The sequence below is a fragment of the Chiloscyllium plagiosum genome, unplaced genomic scaffold (genome assembly GCF_037043375.1).
Source record: "Chiloscyllium plagiosum isolate Xiang-an unplaced genomic scaffold, Cpla_swu_hap1 HiC_scaffold_6, whole genome shotgun sequence".
NCBI classification, from domain to species: Eukaryota; Metazoa; Chordata; class Chondrichthyes; order Orectolobiformes; family Hemiscylliidae; genus Chiloscyllium; species Chiloscyllium plagiosum.
In genome coordinates this window covers 109386717-109409513 of record NW_028270144.1, presented here as the reverse complement: position 1 = coordinate 109409513, position 22797 = coordinate 109386717, and the positions used below count along the sequence as shown (strand labels likewise).

Sequence of the window (22797 nt, the reverse complement as noted above, 5' to 3'; positions counted from 1 at the left end):
CCGAACAGATACAACAGAGAAGATAATCTCAACGTAAAACTTTCACTAATCAAAAACCCGATAACAAGCAACAAGACTAATTAATTCTGCAAAATATTCTTGATATTCTAAAACCCTGACAGTTTCATTATAATAAATCGCAATACTTTTCGTTTCATCTTTCACAGAACAATATAGGAATCAATTTAGACAGTGCCAATCTGACCGAATCAAGAGTCCCCGACTCTGTGCTCAGGTCCCCACCTGTTAGTTGGAGTCCCTGACTCCTTGGGGTCCCCAGCCCCTGAGGTCCACGATCTCTTTTTAGGGTCCCCAAGCATATTCACTGGTCCCCAACCTGTTAGTGGGAGTCCCCAACTCCTGAGGTCCCCCACTTCCGTTTTTTGTGAAATCTTACCAAGATCGATCCTCTTCGGGCTGGACTTAGATGATAGACAGTGAGGAGTCAAGTCAACCACTACTTGAATGAGAGGAAAACCAAATGGATATGAAATACTCATATCTGGCTGGCCGATTCCTCAAAACTCAATAGTGGAGGACTCAAGGCTCTTACACAGTTGCCCATAATCCATCCGTACTAAATCCACATCATGGCACCAGATGAAGATATCGATCCACGGGAGGAGTCTCATGGTTCCATGATTGGTCAAAAAGCACTAGCAATTCAGTCTGGTTCTGCAAGATTTCACACTTTAATTATCGTGGCCGGGCACAGAGGTTAAACATTTCTGTGCTCCTAGGAGAAAGCTGCACACATGGCTTAAGACAAAGACATTTTTATATCTTTTTCTGAAAAGAAGTACAGCCATGGTTACAGAGCAGATTCAGACCATTACCAAACAAATTTAATAAAATGACATTATAGACAGCAACTTAGCCCAATGATATTTTCTGGTAACCAACTTTATTTTCCACATTCAAGCTTCTTTTTCTCCCTTTGCACCTGCAATTGCAAGGTCCGCCAGGATGGCTAGTAATGTCTTATCCACTCTAGTTATTTCCAAGCTGTAAAGGAAGTATTGTCTGCTAATCTTTAATTCAGTACTCTACATTTATTTCAGGAATACAGCTTTTAGCAGGGTTAAAAGCCATTTTAAGCAGAATTGTCAATTTGCAGCTTAGAAGCCATTTTGTCATCTTACTTGCATTAAGAAGTCATTTTGTTGTTAGTAAGAGCATGCATTAAATAGTTGCTCCTGACAGCAGCCTGTATTCAGATTTTAGATCCTCACTATAACTATGTGTTGAGAACTGGACACAGTATTCCAGAAAAGGCCTTACTAATGTCCTGTACAACCTCAATGTTATTTTCCAACTCCTATACTCAACGGACTCAGCATTGAAGGTGAGCCCATTTCTTTAAAAATTCATAGATTTTTCTTCATTCCCACAGATTTTTATTCCTCAAAAAGCCACAACTTCTTTGGGATTATTGGACAAATCAGATTCCAAAATGAAACCTGGTCCAGTAGACAATTCATTTACATTTTGTAATTTGTTACTCTTGTGCTCAGTTAATGAACATACTGACATGAGGCTGTCAATGTACTTTTATGAAAGAACACAAGTTTATTGTACAAAAGGGGAAAAGCTTATTTTTTTAAGATAACTTTGAAATGACTTATAAGCACAAAGTTTGCTTAAAGATTTGAGGCTCGGGTGCTGGCTGTCCCTGTTGTGTGTGTATCCATCGAGCTGGGAAGTTAATTTACTGTTGCCTCATCCCCTGCCGAGGTGTCATCTTCGCTGCATTGGGGCCTCCTCTGAAGCACAGCTGTCCGTTGTCTTCTGGAATTTATTTGCTTCTGTTCCTGCTACTTTTGGTTGCCGTTCTGGTTACGTGTTGTAGTGGCCGGTATAGTGGGTCTAGATCTATGAGCTTATTGATGGGGATAGGGGACGAAACATCTGCAATTTCTGATCCTTAAAAAATAGCCACATATACAAAACAGAAAGCCATGAACCTATTTACCTCTATTTTAGAATCCAGGTTTCCAAGTAATAATATAAACTTTCACCTGGTGGATTAGGAGAAAGTGAGAACTGCAGGTGCTGGAGATCACAGTCAAGAGTGTCGTGCTGGAAAAGCACAGCAAATTAGGCAGCATCCAAGGAGCAGGAAAATTGTCATTGTGGGCATAAGCCCTTCATCAGCCTAAAACATCGATTGTCCTGCTCCTCAGATGCTGCCTGACCTACTGTGCTTTTCTTCACCTGATGGATGAATGCCTATTTCTAAAGGACTGGTACTTGGTGTGGTCTTGATTTCCTTGTTACACTTCATCTATAAATAATAATCAGATTGTGATTCAATTTCTGAGTATGCTGTTCAATGCAGTTCTTTTACATCAGGATATATCTAAAACACTTAACATAAAAAAGATGGACTGAACATATGAGTCTCATTACCTTTACGTTCCTCCTTTTTAGGACCAAGGGCTGGTAAATCCCCTGGACCTGTTTGGTTGCATCCTCGGATATTAAAGAAAGTAGCTACAGAGATAATGGTTGCACTGGTAGTAATCTTCCAAGAATCTTTAGCTTCTGGAAAAGTCCCAGAGGACTATAAAGCTGCCAGTGTGATATGCTTATTCAAAAAAGGAAAGAGACAGGTACAGATACTTATAGGCCAGTTAGCTTAGTATCTGTTATTAGGAAAATGTTAGAATCTCTTATAAAATATGCAATAGCAGAACATACAAAAATGCATAGTATCATCAATATTGACAAGAACAATCAGAATACTGGAAGTTCTGAATATTTTATATAAAAAGGGGAGATATTCCCTTATGGCTTAAATCAAGGAGATAAACTAATAAAGATATTGAGACAATGGAGCAATTAGTTGATGATGCTGACTGATGATACTCATTTTTTGTAGAAGGACTAATGAGAAAGAAAATATTAATTGTTATACATTGTGATTATAAACTAATCATACAATGTAGCAGTTTTAGGGCAATCCCCAGTTTTAAAAGGAAAGACTGAAAGAAAATGGCCTTTTGTGAAAAACTGGTCAATCTGGCATCTGTGCGGGCAGGATTTCCCAACAGGCCTGTCAAAATAAAGACACGGCTATTTATGGGGACAGAGATCCTCAGAGGTATGAGAGAACTCAACCAACAAAACGGCACCCGCCAGACATCGTATCAAGGGTCAGGCATAGAAATGGTAATGAATCCTGAAATGGTGAATAATGGAGCCTATCTAGTTAATGATTTACTCAAATCTAAAAACAGTTTGCGAAGCTCCATGAGGTCATCAAAATTTCAGTTAAGTAAATTTGGGACAGTATCGACTCTTTTGTTTCCACAAATGATGAGATTAAACCAGCCCCAGCAGATACTTTGTGAAATGGAATTACCTGAGAGGCGGAGCCAGCCAGCCCTTTGGAATTGCAAGGGTAAAGGGGGCTACAGGGACAGCTATCAGGGCTCTTTTTGTTTTCGCTCTCCTCACTGCATCTCTGGACACCAACCCTTTGGGGTTGAAGATATCAACCCCGTCTGCAACCATAGACTTCCAACGTCCGCAACAACACCCGAGGCAGAGAGGGAGCTCCACCAGACAAGCAACAAGTCCCTCTGAGAATGTAAGAACCCTTTTCAGGCCTGGGACACTCATACTCTGGAGTAGTTGATTAGGCATAGAGGGAGGGTGGTTGTGTAATTCTTAAAGTATAAGTACCCTGTAAATTGTGTAAGGTTAAAGATTTATGTTGTGTCCATTCCAGTTTTCTTATATTTCATATCATAGTACAGAGCATAAGTTTCATCAAAGTATTGTACAGATTGGGCAAGTTAAATTTTTCTCTGTAATAAAATTCACTGGCAATTTTGAACTCATATTTGAGTCCGTCTGTGCTCCTTCTGGGTACACCAAATTCTGCCTGAATTCACACCAGATCCCAGACTATAATTCCAGTGAATTCCAGTAACTGTGTTATGGACCAGGCCAGATCCCCCCAAAACATTTCAAGAAGGTAGCCCAGACTCTAACTTTTCTAGTTGTTTTCAGCAAGTGTACAGTGGATATTCCAGGAGTGATGCAGCTGGTCAAAACCCCTCGGTTTTAAACAAAACAGAATTTATTTACAGACTACCGAATGAAACACAAAGAGAACAAAACTCAACCTATCTGAAAACCCAATCAATTCTATCACAACTTAATGATGCTGTTCCAAATTCCTGCAACAATCCCGATAAACACACCTTGGCAAAAAAGGGAAAAACAGACATAGCGCCGTATAGGAGGGAGAGATGGCAGAGTGATTTAGCATGGAACACTTTCTTATATGTAGCTGTTTCTTTGAGCAGCAGCTTCAAAAAAACTGACTGCTTGCTAAAACCAAACCAAACCAGAGAAAAGCTGAGCTGGGTGAACTGGGCACTCCCCTTTCTTGTACAAATGTTTGTTTAAAAACTTAAAAGCTACTTCAAGTAGATAAACCCAGACATTTTGGAATCTATGCATTTATGACTCCTCTGAAAAAAAGAACAAAGACAGCATAACCGTGTTAAAGGAGCAGCATTGTCACAACTTCCACTTGTCGAAAATACTCATCTGGTTCTCTCATGCCCTTTATGAAAGAAAATCTGTAGTCCTTACCTGTTCTGACCTACAGGTGACTCCACATCTACAACAATGTAACTGACTCTCAACCAACCTCTGGACAATTGAGATTGGGCAATAAATGTTGTCATTACCAACAATTTCCCCATCCAATGAGAGAAAAAAAAGAAATTGAGGGAATCAAGGGCTAAGGGGAGAAGCCAGGAAAATGGAATTGAGGATTATCTTATCAGCTATGATCTCATTAAATGGCAGACAGACTGAAAGGTGTACTTCTGGTTCCATGTCTCATGATCATAGAATTACATAGGAAGGATCCTTTTTAATCTTTATATGCTTTTGCTTTTAGTTTTATGTTGAATCTTTTCTCTTTTGCTGTCCATGAGGTTTTTTTTTTGGTGAGTAGAATTCTTACTCCTCAACATTGGAGACAATTCAGAGGAACATTAATGCTTGTGTGGACATAGTGCACATCACCATAAGGATCTGTTGTATTGAGTCAAGTCACAGCGCAGTTCTCAAGACATTATCATCATAACATCAGAGAGTTCAATTGATAATATTGATGAATGCCAAAGGACAGTACACACGAGAGTCTTTCTCCTTCATTAACTTTACCATATAGTCAATTAGTGGGAGAATACAGCATTAAAGGACAAGAAGTGAAATTAAGAATCTTAAGAACATCAGACCATATAAATGTTGCATGGAAAAGGAAAACAACAAAAATGACTTCGAAGTGAAGGCAATAACGTACAAGTACTAGAGGGCAAATTTGTTCAGTAATTTATTGAGATGAAAATTGCAAAAATGAAGAAACAGACAATAAACCTTTTATCAAGGAATATCAACATTTAGGCATAAATATAAAATCATATATACATGTTGATCTTTTTGAGAACTATTTTCCAATCAGAAGTTCTTTTATCTTTTAACTATTTTCCAATCAGAAGTGCCTGCATTGCAATAGTTAATGATAACATAGATATCAAATGCATTGCTGCTCAGGTATCATTCACAATAGGCAGAAAATAATTCATAGACTGTCTTTAAATTTGTAGGAGGAAATAAACTTACTTCGTCTTTTCTCCCCATCTCATTTCTTGCCATGTTGCTTCTACAACCAAGTATATTCCTTTTTGAGCCTCTGGCTAGCAGAGTTCTTACTTTGGTTTCACAGCAAATTTCCATAAGATTAATAACTGCTTGCATTTGTTTGGACCTTTAACGCAATAATATTTCCCAACTTGCTTCATAGGAGTGTTGGCAAATAAAATCTGATAGTGCACAACCAAAGCTTGTAATTATTCAATTTAGATTTTATCAAGCAGCTTAAATGAGAAGAGGAGAGATAAAGAGGCTGAGAAGTAGAGAACCAGAGAATTCTATGGAGAGAATTTCAAAACATAGATCCTAGGCACTGCTTTGCTTAACAAATACTTTTGGATCAATTAAAATCAGAGCTGCTTGACATGCCAAAAGTGGAAGAGACTTTGATGGTTGTAAGGCTGAAGAGATAAGTTGGGATAGAGAGGGATTTGACAACAAGGTTAAGAATTTTAAAATTGGAAACATTACTGGACTACCAGCCAGTGTGAATCAATGAACATAGAAGTAAAAGGTAAATAGGACCCAGAATTACAGATGCATTTAATTCTATGTAGAATAGAAGATTAGAGGCTAGTCAGAAGAACATTGCTTTAATTACATCTCGAGGTAACAAAGATGGTTTCAACACCAACTGACAGGAGAGAGTGTATTTGGGCATTGCTTTGAAACAAGTGGTAAAAGGGATATGTTGTCAGAAGTTTCTATCAGTGTTAAGCACAACATGGAGGTAACGGTTTTGAAGAAGATTAATTGAACTCAAAACATAACTCTCGTCACTCTCCCCACTGATCTTGTCAGACTTTCAGCGTTTCTCCAGTACTTTCTGTTTTTATTTCAGATCTCAAGCACCCACAGTATTTGCTTTTAATGTAGTTTACAAGTGATCTGGTTCAGCCTCAGGTAGTAGCTAGAGAAGTGTTTTGGGTCCATACCAGGATCAGAGATTGTCATGAGAATTGAGGAGAATGGTATTGGGTCTTCCTAGTATTAATTTGACGGAATTTCAGTTCATATAGTACTGATAAAAGACAATCAATCTGACAAATTAGGGACAGTGGAGGTATATGTAGTAGTGAGGTAAAGTTTAGTAGTGCCGTCATTCACATTGATACTGACATTGCGTTATCAGATGATGTTGCTGAGAGATACATGCAGTTGAGAAACAGGAGGGGAGGGGCAAAGATAAAAAAAACTCTTGGGGATTCCAGAAACAATGCTGTGAGAATGGAATAAGAAGCCAATGCAAGTAATTCTCCAGTTATGACTGAGGAGATTGATTGGCCTATTTCCAAGTCCAAATCATCTATTGATATACCGAGAACAAAGGTGGATCCAGCACTGATTCCTGTTAACAATTCCAGCTCTTCTTAAATTTAAGCTATTCTTGAAGCAATCAACTCTATAACCATGCTGCTTTATGCCATTTTGTACCAAACATTTGTCTTTTTAAATATAGTTCTCATATGCATTACCTTGCCAAAAACCTAATAGACAACTTATACCACTCTGTATTGATTTGGCCCCTTGTTCAGAACAAAACTCAAAACTTTTTAACTCAATAAAATCCCATATTTCCTGAATCATGTTCATGTTGACTATATTCCATACATTTTGAAAAAAAACCTTTCAAATTTTGTTTTAAATTATGGGTGCAACAGTCCAACCCTAAAACTCTCCATGGTTCAGCACTTTGTTCAATTTTAAGATACAGTGTAAAATTTACTCTTTTAGCCAAGCTTCTTGTCAAGAAAGCCAATATCCTTTCTTGGCTCAAAATCAATTTATTTTGTTTTATTATGTAACTATGGATTGCCATGTTTATTTGCATGAATGCATTTTTGTTTGTTTTGCTACAATCTACCTGAACCAATAAGAAAGTTGGTTCTACTCTGAATAGAAATTGTTGATCTTGCAGTTGAACAATTACAATTAACCCTTATAAAAGAAAAGAAATTCAACGAATTTTACTGCACCTGTTAACTGTTCAGTGGCACTTGTGTCTGTTGAAGTTGCTCAAGGGTAGAATCAGAATTGGCTGCGATACCAACGTGAGCAATCACTTGCCAATATTCACATCTGCACTTTGACATGGACTAAAACAGCTTAGAAGTAGAAGTCAAAGGCCCACAGAATCCCCAACCAATTCCTTCGAGAGAAAGAGGAACAGGAGCGACCTAAATCAAAATCAGTAAAAGAAGGAACTCAAAAGGAAGCGTCCTACCAAATGAGCATTATGCTCTCTAGACAGTCTACTGATGTTTGCCTTCAATTTTCCTTGTGCTAGCACTATTAAACCTGTTACTTAAGAGCAGACATCATGAGTTGCTTGAACTTCTCAACATTACATTTGATCATAATAAAAGCTTGATTTCGTTTTCCCAGCTGCTTCAGTGTATCCACAATCATCATCCCTCTGGTCATCGATCCTTGTAACTCCACACTCACTCCATAATGTATATATTCTGTGACAACACTCTCGTCAATGGCAGCTGCCATTGCAAAAGAATCACAGGATAGAAAGCCAGCTTCTAAATATTCGTCTGTATTGATTTTCATGTTTTTGACAAACTTTACAGTATGTGCAGTTATTTTCTTCATGAAGCAAGCTTTCCCAGTGCCTTGATTTACCCATTCTTTAAAAAATTCCTGCAGTGGATACAATGAAAGGCAATCAACCTTCCGCATTTCAAAGTCATCTCATATCAGGTTCATTTACATTTAAACCAAAAGATAAGATGCTACGGTTAAAATCCTTCTTTACACATGGAACCCCTCATTATATGGGGCAAACGTATTCATATGTCGACATTTTATGGTTACAAAATGGATTTTATTCAAATTTTAAACAGCTATGAGAAAGCAAAAACAGTATATTCAAAAATGCTAATCTACAATATTAAATTGACAATTATTTGGTTTATGTTCCTCATTAAAAAACTCAATAATTAATGTAAGTCATGTCAAAGCTGGAGTTGTTCTCCTTGAAGGAAGGAAGATTATAAATTTGATTGGGGTGTTCAAAATTTAAAATGGTTTCTACATTATGAATAGGATGAACTATACCTTATTCATTATAGCAGAAGGGTTGGTATTCCAGGGATAAAAATGCGATGAGATTAGCAAAACAATCATAGGTGACTTGAAGAACTATTTTTGGGTCATAATCTGCTATACACTACCTGACAAGGTGGTGAAAGATGATTCAGGGCAAAAATAGCTCAAAGGATGATGCAAGCAAAATGAGTCATGGGGACATATAGCACTTCAGTTCATGGAGTCTGCACCAACCTATCTACAATAATCCTACTTTCCAACTGTTGGCTAATAGGCTTGAAAGTCATGGCATTTCAAATACTCATCCATGTACTTTTTAAAGATTCTGAGGTTTCCCACGTGTAATACCCTCCCAGGTAGTGTCTTTTGCACAGTAGCATTCTGTGATTCAAACCTCAATCTGCCAAAAAGATCCAAATTGTGTTTTAAAAATGCCTTTAATGCAGTCAGAAAATACCCAAGACAGTTCACATGTGCTTAAGAAAAAAGATAAACATTTAGAAAAAGGTGCTATCAGAACAGGTAAAGAAATGGAGTTTAAGGAAGACAAAGGAGAAAGGGTTGGCAAAAGCGGGGAATGACACGGACATTGCTCCCCAGAGAAGCCAACTGAAAGATATTTTTTAAAAAGTACTCAAATTGAGCACCAAATATGACAGGATGCCTTCATGACAGAGATTAGAACCACGTCCTGGTTGTAACCAGGAATATCTGTTCCTTAAACAAAAATAGAAAGTATTGGGGAAACCCAGCAGAACTAGCAGCATTTGTAGGAAGAAAACCATGCGGAACTGTAAAAGGTGGTATTTATGTGTAAATAAATACTCTGTTTCTCTCTCTACAGATGCTGTCAGACCTCCAGCACTTCCTGCTTTCTTTTCAAATTTCCACCATCTGCAGATCTTTGTTTTTATTTCACTTAACGTTAAAGATCAAATTAAACCACAGAAGTAAAACCTCTTGGACCAATAATACCAACTAAACAAGGACCACAAAGTCAGAATAAGTTGTCAATACATTAAAGCACATCTCAATAGGTTCGTTAGTAATCTGATTTTGTCATGTGTAAAGGCATGAATTTCTTATTTGCCTTAAATCTGTTATAGTTTAATGATAAACAGTTGTGGTGCATTGAGACCAGCTGGTCCAGTGGGTCCAGAGAATGATGCCAGGAATGAAATATGAGGAATGTTTGAGGACTCTGGCATTGTATTCAATTGAGTTAAGAAGGATGAGGGGGGAATCTGATTGAAACTTACAGAATACTGAATGGTCTGGACAAAGTGGATGTTGGGAAGGTGTTTCCATTGGCAGGAGAAACAAAGACCCAAGGGCACATCATTAGAGTAAAGGGAGAACAGAGATGAGAAGAAACTTCTTTAGCCAGAGTGTGGTGAATCTGTGGAATTCGTTGCCATAGAAAGCTGTGGAGGCCAGGTCATTGAGTATATTTAAAACAGACATAGATGGGTTCTTGAGTATCAAAGGAATCAAGGATTGCGAGGAAAGAACAGGAGAATGGGGTTGAGAAACTTATCATCTATGATCCAATGGTGGAGCAGACTCGATGGGCTGAATGGCCTGATTTCTACTCATATGTCTTATGGTCTTACGGAGATACTTGTACTCATCTTCAACTGCAAATTTTACTTTCCACTTGAATTGTTGAATACTACCTGATATATTAATGTAAGTAGCAATTCAACTCTAAAATCCTAGCCCCAGTCTTGCGCAGTTGTTTTTTGTAATTAAGATGTCACAACTTTACATTGTTTATCTAAATTAATGTTAGTTTAATGAAATCCTGCAGGAGAAACCAACTTGCAGTAGTCTTAAGTCTCCGTGGCTCAGCACAAATTTCCATTTAACACTCAAAATATATGGGGAGAGGAGATTGAAGCAGAGCTCAAGTGTTGCAGCGTGGATAGAACAGCAACCCAGTGTTAGATGTCTGGGGGTGTAGAGCACAAGTGTCACATGGTAAAGGAGGAGCCAAATCTGATTGTTGGTTGATTCACTAATGATTGAATTCTTCCTACAGCCTCTGATGCATAACTTTAAGTATTACTGACCAAGATTTTTGGAGTTTCTATTTACAGATACTCATGATATTCAACATCCTGACAGAAGAGGGCAGAAAGCACTACACTTCTTATAAAGCTCACTAGAAATGTCTGTAAAGGGAAGGCATTAAAATTTATAATGTATAGAGGCAAAGAATATAAAGAGATGAGATTTAATGTGCATTTAATTTTTACAGGGGTTTTCAGGAATCTATTTAAAACTGAAGGTTTTCCTTGTTATAAGAATACTGATTCCTGAAAAATCAGTATTGATGTTGTATCATTTTTAAGTGAGGTATTCATTTAACTATCTATTTTGGTGAATTCATAAATAATACAAAATATGGGAGATCAATTTGCAAGAATTAACATAAAGCATCCAAGTTGAAAGAATTGGTAATACAGAACAACCTCGATTATCTGAATGAGACGGGAGAGGAGTATTTTGTTTGGATTACTGATTGTTCAGAAAACTGATCTGATCGTGAAGGGAGCCATACTGAACAAAATTATGTAAAAAAAAAGCATGTTTACAGAGTTTTTATTTCATTCAATCGATAAAATGTGTACAAACATGGATATTGCTTAAAAATTCATGATATTTTACAAATAAAATCACTTTTTGGCTAGAGTGTGACTGAAGTCTGTGAAACGTTTCGCTGCCATTTTCCTTAGTTTTCCTTAGCAGCTGATATCTTTCTGTTCGATGTTGTCCCGCCATCCAGACTAACCAAGTGTTGTCCCTCCCTCCTCGGTGACCTTCGAGCCTTAAGAGAGAGAGGGGTGCAAAATACAGGGGGAATACGAGAGAGGGAAGATTTTTTGTTGACTTCAGTTTACGTCCTCTCATCAATTTTTTTTATGGGGGTAATGTTTTACTCATGTTTCCTCCTAATATTTCGTCCTGTTTATTTTCACATGTGCTAACTCACTACAATTTGCTCTGTAAATACTTAGACTCAGTTTGCAGCGATTGCAACACCAGGGAGCGAAGTGGAAATTGAGCCATGGAGAGGGAGTCATTGAAATTGCATTACCAAAAATAACAAGCTTTTGTTTTCCTCAACTTTGGAACAGGGGAGGGAGTATGTTGGAAGATTCGAGAGATAGCTCTAACGGATGTGAAAATGACAATAGCAAAACTTCACTTTTCCCGATGCACCACCTGTTTTAACCAGCGACCAGAGCTCTGAAAAACAAGAAGCCAAATATCTTCAGAACTAATTGAAAATGATATCATGGGGTGAGGGAAGGGAGATTGAAATGATTTCAGGCATCAAGAAAAAAACTTCAACAGAAACCTGTGGGGGCAGCCGAATATTTTACTGTTAGCCCACCATTGAAATGTTTGATTCATTGTGAGTTAGTGAAATTCTTAAATGGGATCTGTATTACAGGGACCTTGAGATCTTGTTCAGATAATCCGAATTTCGGATAATTGATGTTCGGATAACTGAGGTTGTTCTGTATTCCTGAGAAAAGACACGAGTGATTTTGAGATGACTTCTCAGGATAATTCACAAGAAATACCAAAGTAAAAGGAAAACAACCTCTATACTGAATGAAAGGAGAGTGCTGATTTGTTGACAAGTGCGTTCTGACTGGTCAAAGTGTTTCATGGAGAATGAAATTAGTAATGACTGAATGTGAACTACCAAGCTTTATTCAGACTTTAGATTAGGCATGTTGACTCTGATTGGCCAAGACACAGAACTGGTGAACAAAACAGACAATAACTGTCATGTAGTTTGTTGGGTTGAATCAAATGGTGTGCTGAAAATGTTATTTTTCTCTGCAAAGAACAATTGCCAGGTGTATAAATGTATGTAGTTTCCAGTACAGACAAATGCACCCTATTGAAAGCTTGACTGACAATGCTAAATTAGTTGTCAGCATAATTCTATACATACTATTATATAGCAAAAGTGGTTCAATTGCAGACTCAATTACTATTATTAATTATTCAACAGTTCTCTGATTCATTGTTCAGTGCAATTTCTTGATTAATTAGATTCCAGCAACCTTGTTTAAAATTTAAACAAAGCTTGGTCGTTAACTGTCAGCCATCAGTAACTGGTGAATTTTCCATGGCAACACAAGTGTTCATTTGCCAACCAATAAGCATTCCCCTCTTTTATACTATAATTGGTGTAAAATATCTGCAGAGAGCCTGGTATCCCATCACCAAGTCACCCTTTATTTACAGAGTACAATACATTGGCTCTGTACATAACCAGCCAGCTTGTTGTCAGTCCCTGAATTCAAGATCTCTCTGAATCCCCTGTTTCCTTTTCTACACTCCTTTTTATTTCTTTTCTTTCTTTTTTTGAAACAGGATGTCTGACACTCCTGTTCTTTTCCTTTTAAAAACTCCACTCCACTGCGATAGTGCTTATTTTTAATCCCCTGTTTATATGTCAGCCAGGGCTTCCTGATTGGCACAGGTTAACAAAGCCAATCAAGGATCTCATAGTCAATCCACCTTTTCTGTGATTCCAGCACAAAATTTCATTCCCTGAAGTAAACTGTCTCTCTCACTTCGAGGAAACATGTGGCCAGCATTAGCGAACCCACTACCATTTCACCCTCCAATCTCCAGGTCCAGGAATATCAGGTTTAACCGGGTGCACAGTCTTCTCCCTGTCAGCAACTCTGCTGGAACAATCCCTTTAGTTGCCCGAGAGGTGGTCCTATAATCAAACAGGAACCGGGACAATTTGATATCAAGGGAATCTGCAGGCTGTTGCCTTAAGCCTGCATTCAATGTTTGGACTGCTCTTTCTGCCAGACTACTGGACAATGGATGGTATGGAACTGTCCTTACATACCAAATGCCAGTCAACTTTAGGAAATACTCAAATTCCCTGCTGATAACATTGTCTGTGACCAATACTCCCGGGAGTCTGTGTATCATAAACTATACTCACAGCTTTCAATTGTCCCTGAGTTTGCCAAATGAAGTCTACAAATGTCCAATCACTTTCAATGAGTGTCCACAACAACTAGGAACACTTCCACCCATGAAAGGACCAGCACAATCAAAATGTAACCAAGTTCAAGGTTTACCCAGCGATTCCTTTAAATGTCACCAATGGCAATTTCTGTCTTTACTGGCATTTTGGACACTGCCCCATTAACACAGATATGTCAGCATCTAATCCTGGCCACCAGACATAATGTCCTCCCAACCAATGGATGACCCTAGTAGAGTTTTGTCAGTATCTGGTAATATCTTTACTCAGGACAATCACTCTTGTTCCCCACAGTAATATGCTGTCCTCTACAGTAATCTTGTCTCACAGGGTCTAGAAAGGTTTCAATCCTGGTTGTGATGGCCCCTCTGTTTCACCAAACACACCAGTTGTTTTAGTTTTGCCAGGACAGAACCTTTTTGTGTCCACAGTCAGATATTGTCAGCAGTGACGGAAAGGTGTCCAGAAAGTTTAAAACCAGACGGACTGTTCCAGGGGAGGGACTACCAGTGGAGTATCTCCCAGTGGGAGGTGGCTCAAGGCATCTACATTAAACACTTGGCCTCCTGGACAGTGTTCCAACTTGTAGTTGTACACATTGAGAATAAGGGCTCACCGCTGAATTCAGCCAGAAGCTCTGAGTGGCACTGCCTTGTCTTCTTTAAGAACCGCTGACCAGGGTTTGTGGTCTATTACAATGACAAATTCACATTCCTAAAGGTATTAGTGGGATTTCACTGCCAAACCTTTCTTCTCTACCTGGGCATATTTGCGTTGGACATCAGCCTAAGTCTGGGAAGCATACACTATTGGGTGTTCCTCTCCTTTGAGCTACTGGTGAGTCAACACTACCCCAATACCGTATGAGAAGGCATCACATGTCAGCACCACCTCTCGCTTTGGATTGTAGTGGGCCTACACCTTAGATGACGATAGCTGCTTTTTCATGTCCTTAAAGGCTACATCTTGGCTCTGCAACTATTTCCAGGCCAGGTTACATATGAATTTCCCAAAATAAATCACAAACCCAAGGGAAAACCTGAGCTCAGCACAAACATGGAAGATGGGCTACGTTTGATTGCCCTCACTTTATTTTCCAATGGATATAACCCTGTTTTGTCAACTATGTAACCCAAGTAGGTCACTTAGGACACCTGGAACAGACATTTGTCCCTTCTAAGGTATATGCCGCCTGAGAGAAACGTTTAAGCACAATGTCTAAGTTCTCCAAATGCACTTTATTGGCCTTTCTGGTTATTAGCCCATCATCCAGATAATTGTAACATGTTCTCCATCATCTGCTGAAAAAAATGCAGGCTGATCATACCCCAAACGGCATTCTTGTATATTGATATAAACCTTTATGGGTATTAATTATGGCATACTCTAGGGACTCATTTAGTCACAATTGCACATGAGTGTAGCTCAGGTCCAGCTTTATGAAGGACAGCCCCCCCTCCCACCAATTGTGTATATAAGTCCTCCATGTGAGGGATTGGGTATTTATCCAGCTGTGAGAAGCAGTTTACTGTTTGCTTGAAATCCTCACAAAGGTGAGCTGAGTCATCAGGCTTCATAATTGGTATGATTGGTGCTGCCCATTCTGCAAACTGCACTGGTTTAATGATATCTTCATTTTCCAGCCTCCTGATTTCTACCTGTACTTTTGCCTGTAAGGCAAATGGCACTGAGTAGGCCTTGCAAAATTGCAGAATGACTTTCTGGTCAACATGTTAAGTGGCCTTTGGCCCCTTTGATCGACCCCAACCCTTCCTGAAAAAACTCCTGGGAATTTCCTTACGACTTCACTCAGGCAGCCATTTTCTAACCAAAAAATGTTGAGTCAATCAAGGTGAATATTTCTCAGCCAATTCCACCCCAATAGGCTTGGGTCCAATCAGAGGTAACTGCACTACTGCTTCTCATAGGAGACCGGAATCAAAGTCATACACTTAACCTGTAACGTTTGCCCAGTGTATATTTTCAGTCTCGCCAAGGTCTTGTGCAAATTTCAGGGTTAGAGTCCAGGGCGAATTGTGTTAAAGACAGATTCTGCAACCATTGACACAGCTGCGCTGGCTTCAACCCATGAGAACTGGATGACCATTCAACCAGACATTAATTTTAATTGGTTCTTGTTTGGATGTTGCTAAGCAATTTAACTGTTCCACCCCACATGCAAGTGGACTTTCCAGGGTGTTACTTTCCTGGATACCGAGTTCAGTTACTCAAGTCAGGCCTTGTAGGACTGACAGCAACTACATTGGCTTGCTGGCCCAGATCCTAAAGAGCCTTTTAGCTATTTGGGTGAGGCTCAGTTTTGCTGTGGGGCTTTATGGTGGGCTGGCCTAGGGTACATTTGCTCAGGATATGCCCGCCTGAGGCTCTGCAATTACCTTCACTCAAATGATGTTCTCTAAACTCAGTTGGACAGGTGAGAGTATCCACTTCCTTTGGAATGCCTTTCAGATACCGTGCTCCACTTGCCACATTTTCTAATGACAAAGCCAATTGTAGTGCCTGTTTGAAGTCCAGTTGGGCTTCAACTAGTTGGCTCTTTTGCATGGTTACACCATTAATTGCATCCACTGTTATCGTCACTGAAATAACTGCACAGAGGCTAGTATCTGTCATCAAGTCACCCTTTATTTACATGTGCACAGTACACTGCTTGTGACGAGCAAGTTTGGAGTCAATCCCTGAAGTCAAGAGACTCTCTGAATCCCTTGTTTATATCTGATTTTTTTCTTTTGTTCTTTTTTTTTAAAACAGGATGTCTGACACTTGTGTTCTTTTCCTTTTAAAAACTCCACCGCCTCACTGTGGTAGTGCTTATTTTTAATCCCTTGTTTATATCTGTCAGCCAAGGCTTCCTGTTTGGCCCAGTTTAACAACACCAATCAAGGACCTCATAGTCAATAAGATCCACCTGGTTCCCATCACTACATCTTTCTCCCTCAAAATCCAGAGATGTAGGCCTGGCCTTTCTCTGGTAGCTTCTCCTGGGACACTTTCGCCCCAGGTCCAGTTCCTCAGACTAGGATCTGGACACAGACAGTGTGTACTGGACTGTAGCCTGTCTCTTGTGTGTGGAGTGTCTCAGGAGTGTTTCATTTATCTCTCCACCCTTCAGGCACACTGCCTGTATTCCTGATGAAGGGCTTTTGCCCGAAACGTCAATTTTCCTGCTCCTTGGATGCTGCCTGAACTGCTGTGCTTTTCCAGCACCACTCTAATCCAGAATCTGGTTTCTAGCATCTGCAGTCATTGTTTTTACCCTGTCTCAGGAGAATTTCCTCCTCTTCTTCCTGTGGTTAAGATATTGAAACTGCTTCCATCTCGAATTCTGAGGTTTTCTCGCTGTTAGATGGAGGGGGAGAACCCATGGTGTATGAAAGACCTTCTAGCTGTTCTGAGTGACCAAGTTTGTTTTGTTCCTGTTCTGTTTGTGAGGTTGCAGCTTTCAGGTATTTCATATGTTTATTTAGGACTGTCTCACCTCCCTGAACTTTGTATATTGTGGGACCTGATCTCACATTGACGTCATCTCATATTCATGTGGGGCCATTTCTGTGATTCCAGTACAAAACTTCATCGTCTGCTTAGATGAAGCACTTGGCTTATTTTGGTGTTCCTTCTATCATTTCCAGCTCACCCCCAGGTCTTGGAATATCAGGTCATAGTAAATAAGATCCACCTGATTCCAATCACTACCTGGTGTTTTCTCTTTACTTTGCTATTTGGCCTGCATTCATTAGAGTTTAGAAGGATAAGTGGGGATCTCATTGAAATGTTTAAAATTCTAACCAGCTGGACACCAGATACAGGGAGGATGTTTTCCCTGGTTGGAGAATGTAGAATAGGGGACACAGTTTCAGTGATTGGGAAGACCATTTGGGACTGAGATGAAGTAGAACCTCTCCACTGAAAGGGTAGCGAACCTATAGAATTCTCTACCACAGAAACTTGTGAAGAAAAAGTCACTGAATATATTGAATAAAGAGATGGATACATTTCTAGATTTAATGGCCTTAAGCAGAATGTGGAGAAATCAGGAAAATAGCATTGAGACAGAGGATCAGCCATGACCCTATCAAATTGCGGAGCAAGTTCTAAGGGCCGAAGGGGCTAATCCTAGTCCGAGTTTCTATGTTTCTCTTTCTTGTGAATCACCCTGATGCATTTTAAGAAAAGATTCACCAAAGTGTGTGTCTTCTTTCAGCAATATTCAAGTTCTTTACTGTCAATAATATATGTCAGCATACAATCTGTTGTATTTGTGCCGTGGATGGAATCTTATCTTTCTAAACAACAAACTCCTAAAAAAAAGCAAGTGATGCATGACATGACTGCATCATGTAATAAAGAAGTTGAGAAGAATAAAAATGGCATAGCCAAAAGTCAAAAGTAGGCTTGAGAAAATCTCAGAAATAGCTCACAAAACAAAAATATTTTGACCTCAGGCTACTTTTACTTGAGATCCAATCCATGTTTAGAACAATTTATCTTATTTTCTAAAGCAAAACATGTGAACATGCATTCAGTGAGGCTGATTTTATTTTTATTAAAATTTACTTCCAACAGCTTACCCAAGGTAATGCATAACGTTGACAATATTCCCAAGTTGCAATATACATTGGGCATTCAAAATGATTCAAGACAATATAAGCTGCTTCAGGATCTGCTGCAAAGTTAAACTCAGAACAGATTGTCACGTTTCCCCTGCCTGAAAAAAGATAAAACCTTCAAATGAAATTAATTCTATCACAACACCAAAGGCTTCAATAATCTAATCACTTTTACCAATCTGGGAAAATACATGCTCATATGAAAGTATCAATATTAGATATTAGCTAACTGATAATGTGTGTACTTTATGCAATCAATTATAGCCATTGATGCTTTTTCGGAATTGTGAATATCTTTCCATGAAATCTTAGTGCAATACTAGTTGAAAATAAGGTTCAAGAAGGCAACATACTACCACCTTCTCAATTAAAATTGCAGAATGGCAATAAATGCTGGACTAGCAGGTGATGTCTATATCGCATACAAAATAATTTTTAAAAACTGCTGTCTCTACCATTGATGTCACACGAATATTTTCCTGGCGGATGAAGGCTGCAGCAGTAGGAAGATTCCCCATTCATTGAGGTTTCGTTGCCACTGGAACTGGATCAAAAACTATGTGTCTGCTGACGTGCAACAGTATTTCCATGTAAAAAGATGTCCCGCACACAGGCATCTACCGAGAGGAATTCAACTCCTATATTTCCATTCTGCCTGACCCCACATATACACAGCATAAGCCTTGTGGCAACTGGCGAGAGGTGATGGAGACAGGATTGTAACATCTGGAAGTCCTTAGCTTCAGACTGGCACACAGCCAGTGAAGTTTGAATCGGACATTTCGCTCTTGGAATAGGAACTGTAGAGTGTTTCAGCAGTTTTCTTCATGAGTAAGCAGCCCTCTTCAGGATCCACTCTGCTCATCCTGCACAAGGAAGGGGCTAGAAAATGTGCCCTAAAAACAGTCTGTTTTGTCGCCAACCTGGTTGGAAAACCACATCCAGCCAGCTTATTTGCCTGCGATCTGAAAACCAAAGTCAAACTCAATCTCAGAACCTGCAATGTGCAAACTCTCATCGATAACAAGCAACACCATTGTCCAGAATGAAGAACTATCCTGTTGTTCGTGAATTAATATTGATAGTGCTGCCTTGCAGAAAACTTGAAGAGCAGATGAATGGCAGCTGAGGGAAGAAAGTGGTGTTTACATCTTCTGAAGAAGAAAACCCAAGGATCAATATAGCCTGCTTGGAATTGGGCTTGCTATCAAGAACAAACTCATCAACCAACTCTCAGAGCTCATCGTTCACATCTACAATCACCTCACAATTCTCCATCTACAACTCGCCAAGAACCAGCAGGTGAGTGTCAAGAATGCTATGCTCTAATTCATGCCATTATAAATGAATCCAAAGAAGACTTCTACACCACCATGAATGGCATACTCACCAACATCCCAGGGATAATAAAACTATCATCCTTAAGGACTTCAATGTCAGTGTTGGAAAGGACACCCAACTCTGACAAAGGAACCATCAGAAAGGGACAGGTTGGGAATTGCAGTTCCAATTTGATTTTCCTGTTCACCAATATGCGGACTGTCATCTGGTTATCACTGTTCTGCCAAAAAGACAAATTCAGGACTTTTGAAGGCATCCACAATCAAAGAACTGGCCCATGATTGATTACATCATCATTTCATCTGCGATCAAAAGGATGTCCTTATTACTAAAATGATTACCACTGCAGACTTCAGATAGATCCATCAAATCATCCATTACTCAATGTCCATCAAATGCTCTCTAGAAACAGAAGAAAGGTCATGTTGAGCAGCTTCAAGAGCAAAGCAGGCTCGGAAACATTTAACAATGTTTTTACCAAAACCAACAAAGAGTTCATTTTAAATGAGTGGAGCAAATCTGGAAAGAGATGGAGACAGCCACTATTTCATGCTGTGAAGAAACCATCAGCTACAAGACCAGGCGATAACAAGATTGGTTCAATAAGAATGATCATATCAGCTGAGATTGCATTGAAGATGGGAAAGGCTCTCCATCCTCGGCAGAATAACATAACCAGTGAGGCAAAGAGAAGAAGTCACCAAACAGCAAAGTCTGAGTTACAAAGAAGAACGAGGTATATCAAGAATCAATGGTGAGTTGAGAAATCTACCGAGTTGCAACTCCTTGCTGATAAGCACGACACCCAGGTTTCTTTAGTGCCACAGAGACAATATATGGACCTGACATCCTTAGCATTGTGGAGTAAGGATGGAGCCCTTTTGAGACAGAGAAAACATTAGCCTCCAATGGAAAGAACACTTCAAAGAACTCCTACATTATAATACATTTGTTGATGAAGACATTCTCGAGGAAATCCCCCAACTCCCCATCCAAGATCATCTTGGACTCCCACCTAGTGTGGCAAAAGATGAAGTCACATTAAGAGTGGAAAAGTCATTACAGTAGGTGGGATTCTAGCAAAGATTTTCAAACATAGAAGGGCAGAGCTTACTCATTATCTCCACCAAGTGTTCCTGAAAATCTGGGGCAAAAGGGAAATCCTTGCTGATCTCAGGAACACTGCTATTACCACCAGCTTCAAGAAAGGAGACAAAGTGGACTGTGGGAACTATGAGGAATCTCCCTAATTCCATCTCTGGGAGGACTATTGACCAAAATCTTCCTTGGTGCCTTCTCCCAGTCTTTGTGAAAAGCCTTCCTGAAACTGTGGCTTCCAATCAAACCATGAAACTATGGGCATGATTTGCATTGCGTGGCAAAGCCAAGAGAAATGGCAGAAACAATATCAATCACTCTACATGGCCTACATCCATCTGAGGCTTTTGACTCCTCCACAATAAGATTTTGGTGATGGTCTTCACTGACTATGACGTGACAGAATCCTTTGAGACCAAGACAAGAGGTCAAGCAGGGATGTGTCATTACCCCAATTCTTTACTTCAGCTTCATGGCCATCATTCTTCCTCATGTTAAGAGTAAGCTTCCCAGTGGTGTGGACAATGTCTACAGGATGGGCAGAAAGCTCTTCTACCTGATTGAAATCCAAGAAGAAAACAATACCAATCTCATTTGTGGATCTTCAGTATACAAATAACAATGTCAGCTCTGCTCTTTCAGAAGAAAATTTTGAAACCTCCCTTAATGACTTCACAGAAACATATCAAAGAATTGGTCACAGTTTCATCTCAAGAAGACTCAAACCCTTTACCAAGCCACCAAGTCTGATCCACCTCTCCATGGAGAAATCTTCTCAAATATGGAACATTCCTCTTGTCTGGAAAGCTGCCTCTCATCAAAGGGTGACATTGGTGCAGAGATTCAACAGCAAATCCTACCTGCTAGCACCACTTTCAATGCCTAAGGATCTCAGTGACAGCTGTGCTTATACCAAGATCCTTATATATAAGATAGTCTTCTTTCCAGCTCTTCAAAATGGCTTCAAAACCTGGACAATGTGTAGACATCACCTCAAAACCCTTGAGACGCAGCATCAATACTGTTTAAGATGGATTCTGCACATCAGCTGGAAGGACAAACGTACCAACATCAGCATCCTTGAAGCAGCTAATAGCACCAGCATTGAGGCCATGATCATTCAAAACTAACTCTGCTCAGTCAGCCATGTGTTAAGGATCCCTGGGTTCTGTCAGCCAAAGCAAATATTCTTTGCCCAGCTCAAGCAAGGTGCTTGAACAAGAGAAGGTCAAAGGAAGAATTTCAAAGACTCCCTGAAGCCTTCCCTCAAGAAATACAACATGGATGTCAACACTTGGGAGACCCTATTCAGAAGAAACTAACTTGAAAGAAACTCCTACATGAAGGGCTGCAATTCTTTGAGAACACCAGTTTACAAGAGAAAGTGTGGCAAAGGAACCATGAAAAGTAAAACCAATGATTTCTAGGCCAAGGATTACCTCAAACTCCCAGAAACACCTGGAAAATTTGCAGCAGATCTAGCTTTGGATTTGGCTCACCACTCATGCAAGGTCCAACAGAAGAGATGATTTGTGACATGGAATTTCCTAGTTGGATGATCGTATTCATTAGCAAATAATTGATGGCAATGACAATTGGTTGGCAATTTGCAAGGTGCTATCTAAGGATCTTTGGTGAATTTCTAGAGTGGATCTTTTAGATGGCACACACTACAGCTACTAAGCTTGGTGGAGGACAGAGTCACTGTGGATGCAGTTCCTTATCAAGTAGCCTGCTTTTCTCTGGATGGTGTCAAGCTTCTTGAATGTTGTTGAAGCTGCCCTTATCTAAGTATTTGGGAAGTATTCCATCATACACCTGACTTGTGCCTTGTAGATGGTGGACAGGCTTTGGGGAGTTAAGAAATGAGTTACTTGCCACAATATCCCTAGCTTCTGATTTTTCTTTTAGTCACAAAATCTATATAGCTAGTCCAGTTCAACTTCAGGGTGAATGGTA

The 22797-nt window shown here is 39.5% G+C and overlaps 1 protein-coding gene across 1 annotated transcript in view; it reads right to left on the bottom strand.

The window, feature by feature from the left end:
- Positions 1–5352: 5352 nt before the first annotated feature.
- The window catches only part of LOC122551169 (inosine-uridine preferring nucleoside hydrolase-like), a 33383-nt gene continuing 15938 nt past the window's right edge, over positions 5353–22797 (bottom strand). The window contains exons 5-6 of the mRNA XM_043692793.2: positions 18361–18497; positions 5353–8328 (exon numbers count right to left, since the gene is read on the bottom strand). Coding sequence (XP_043548728.2) covers positions 7981–8328; positions 18361–18497 — 485 coding nt within the window. The 3' untranslated portion in view covers positions 5353–7980. The remainder of the gene's footprint in view (positions 8329–18360; positions 18498–22797) is intronic.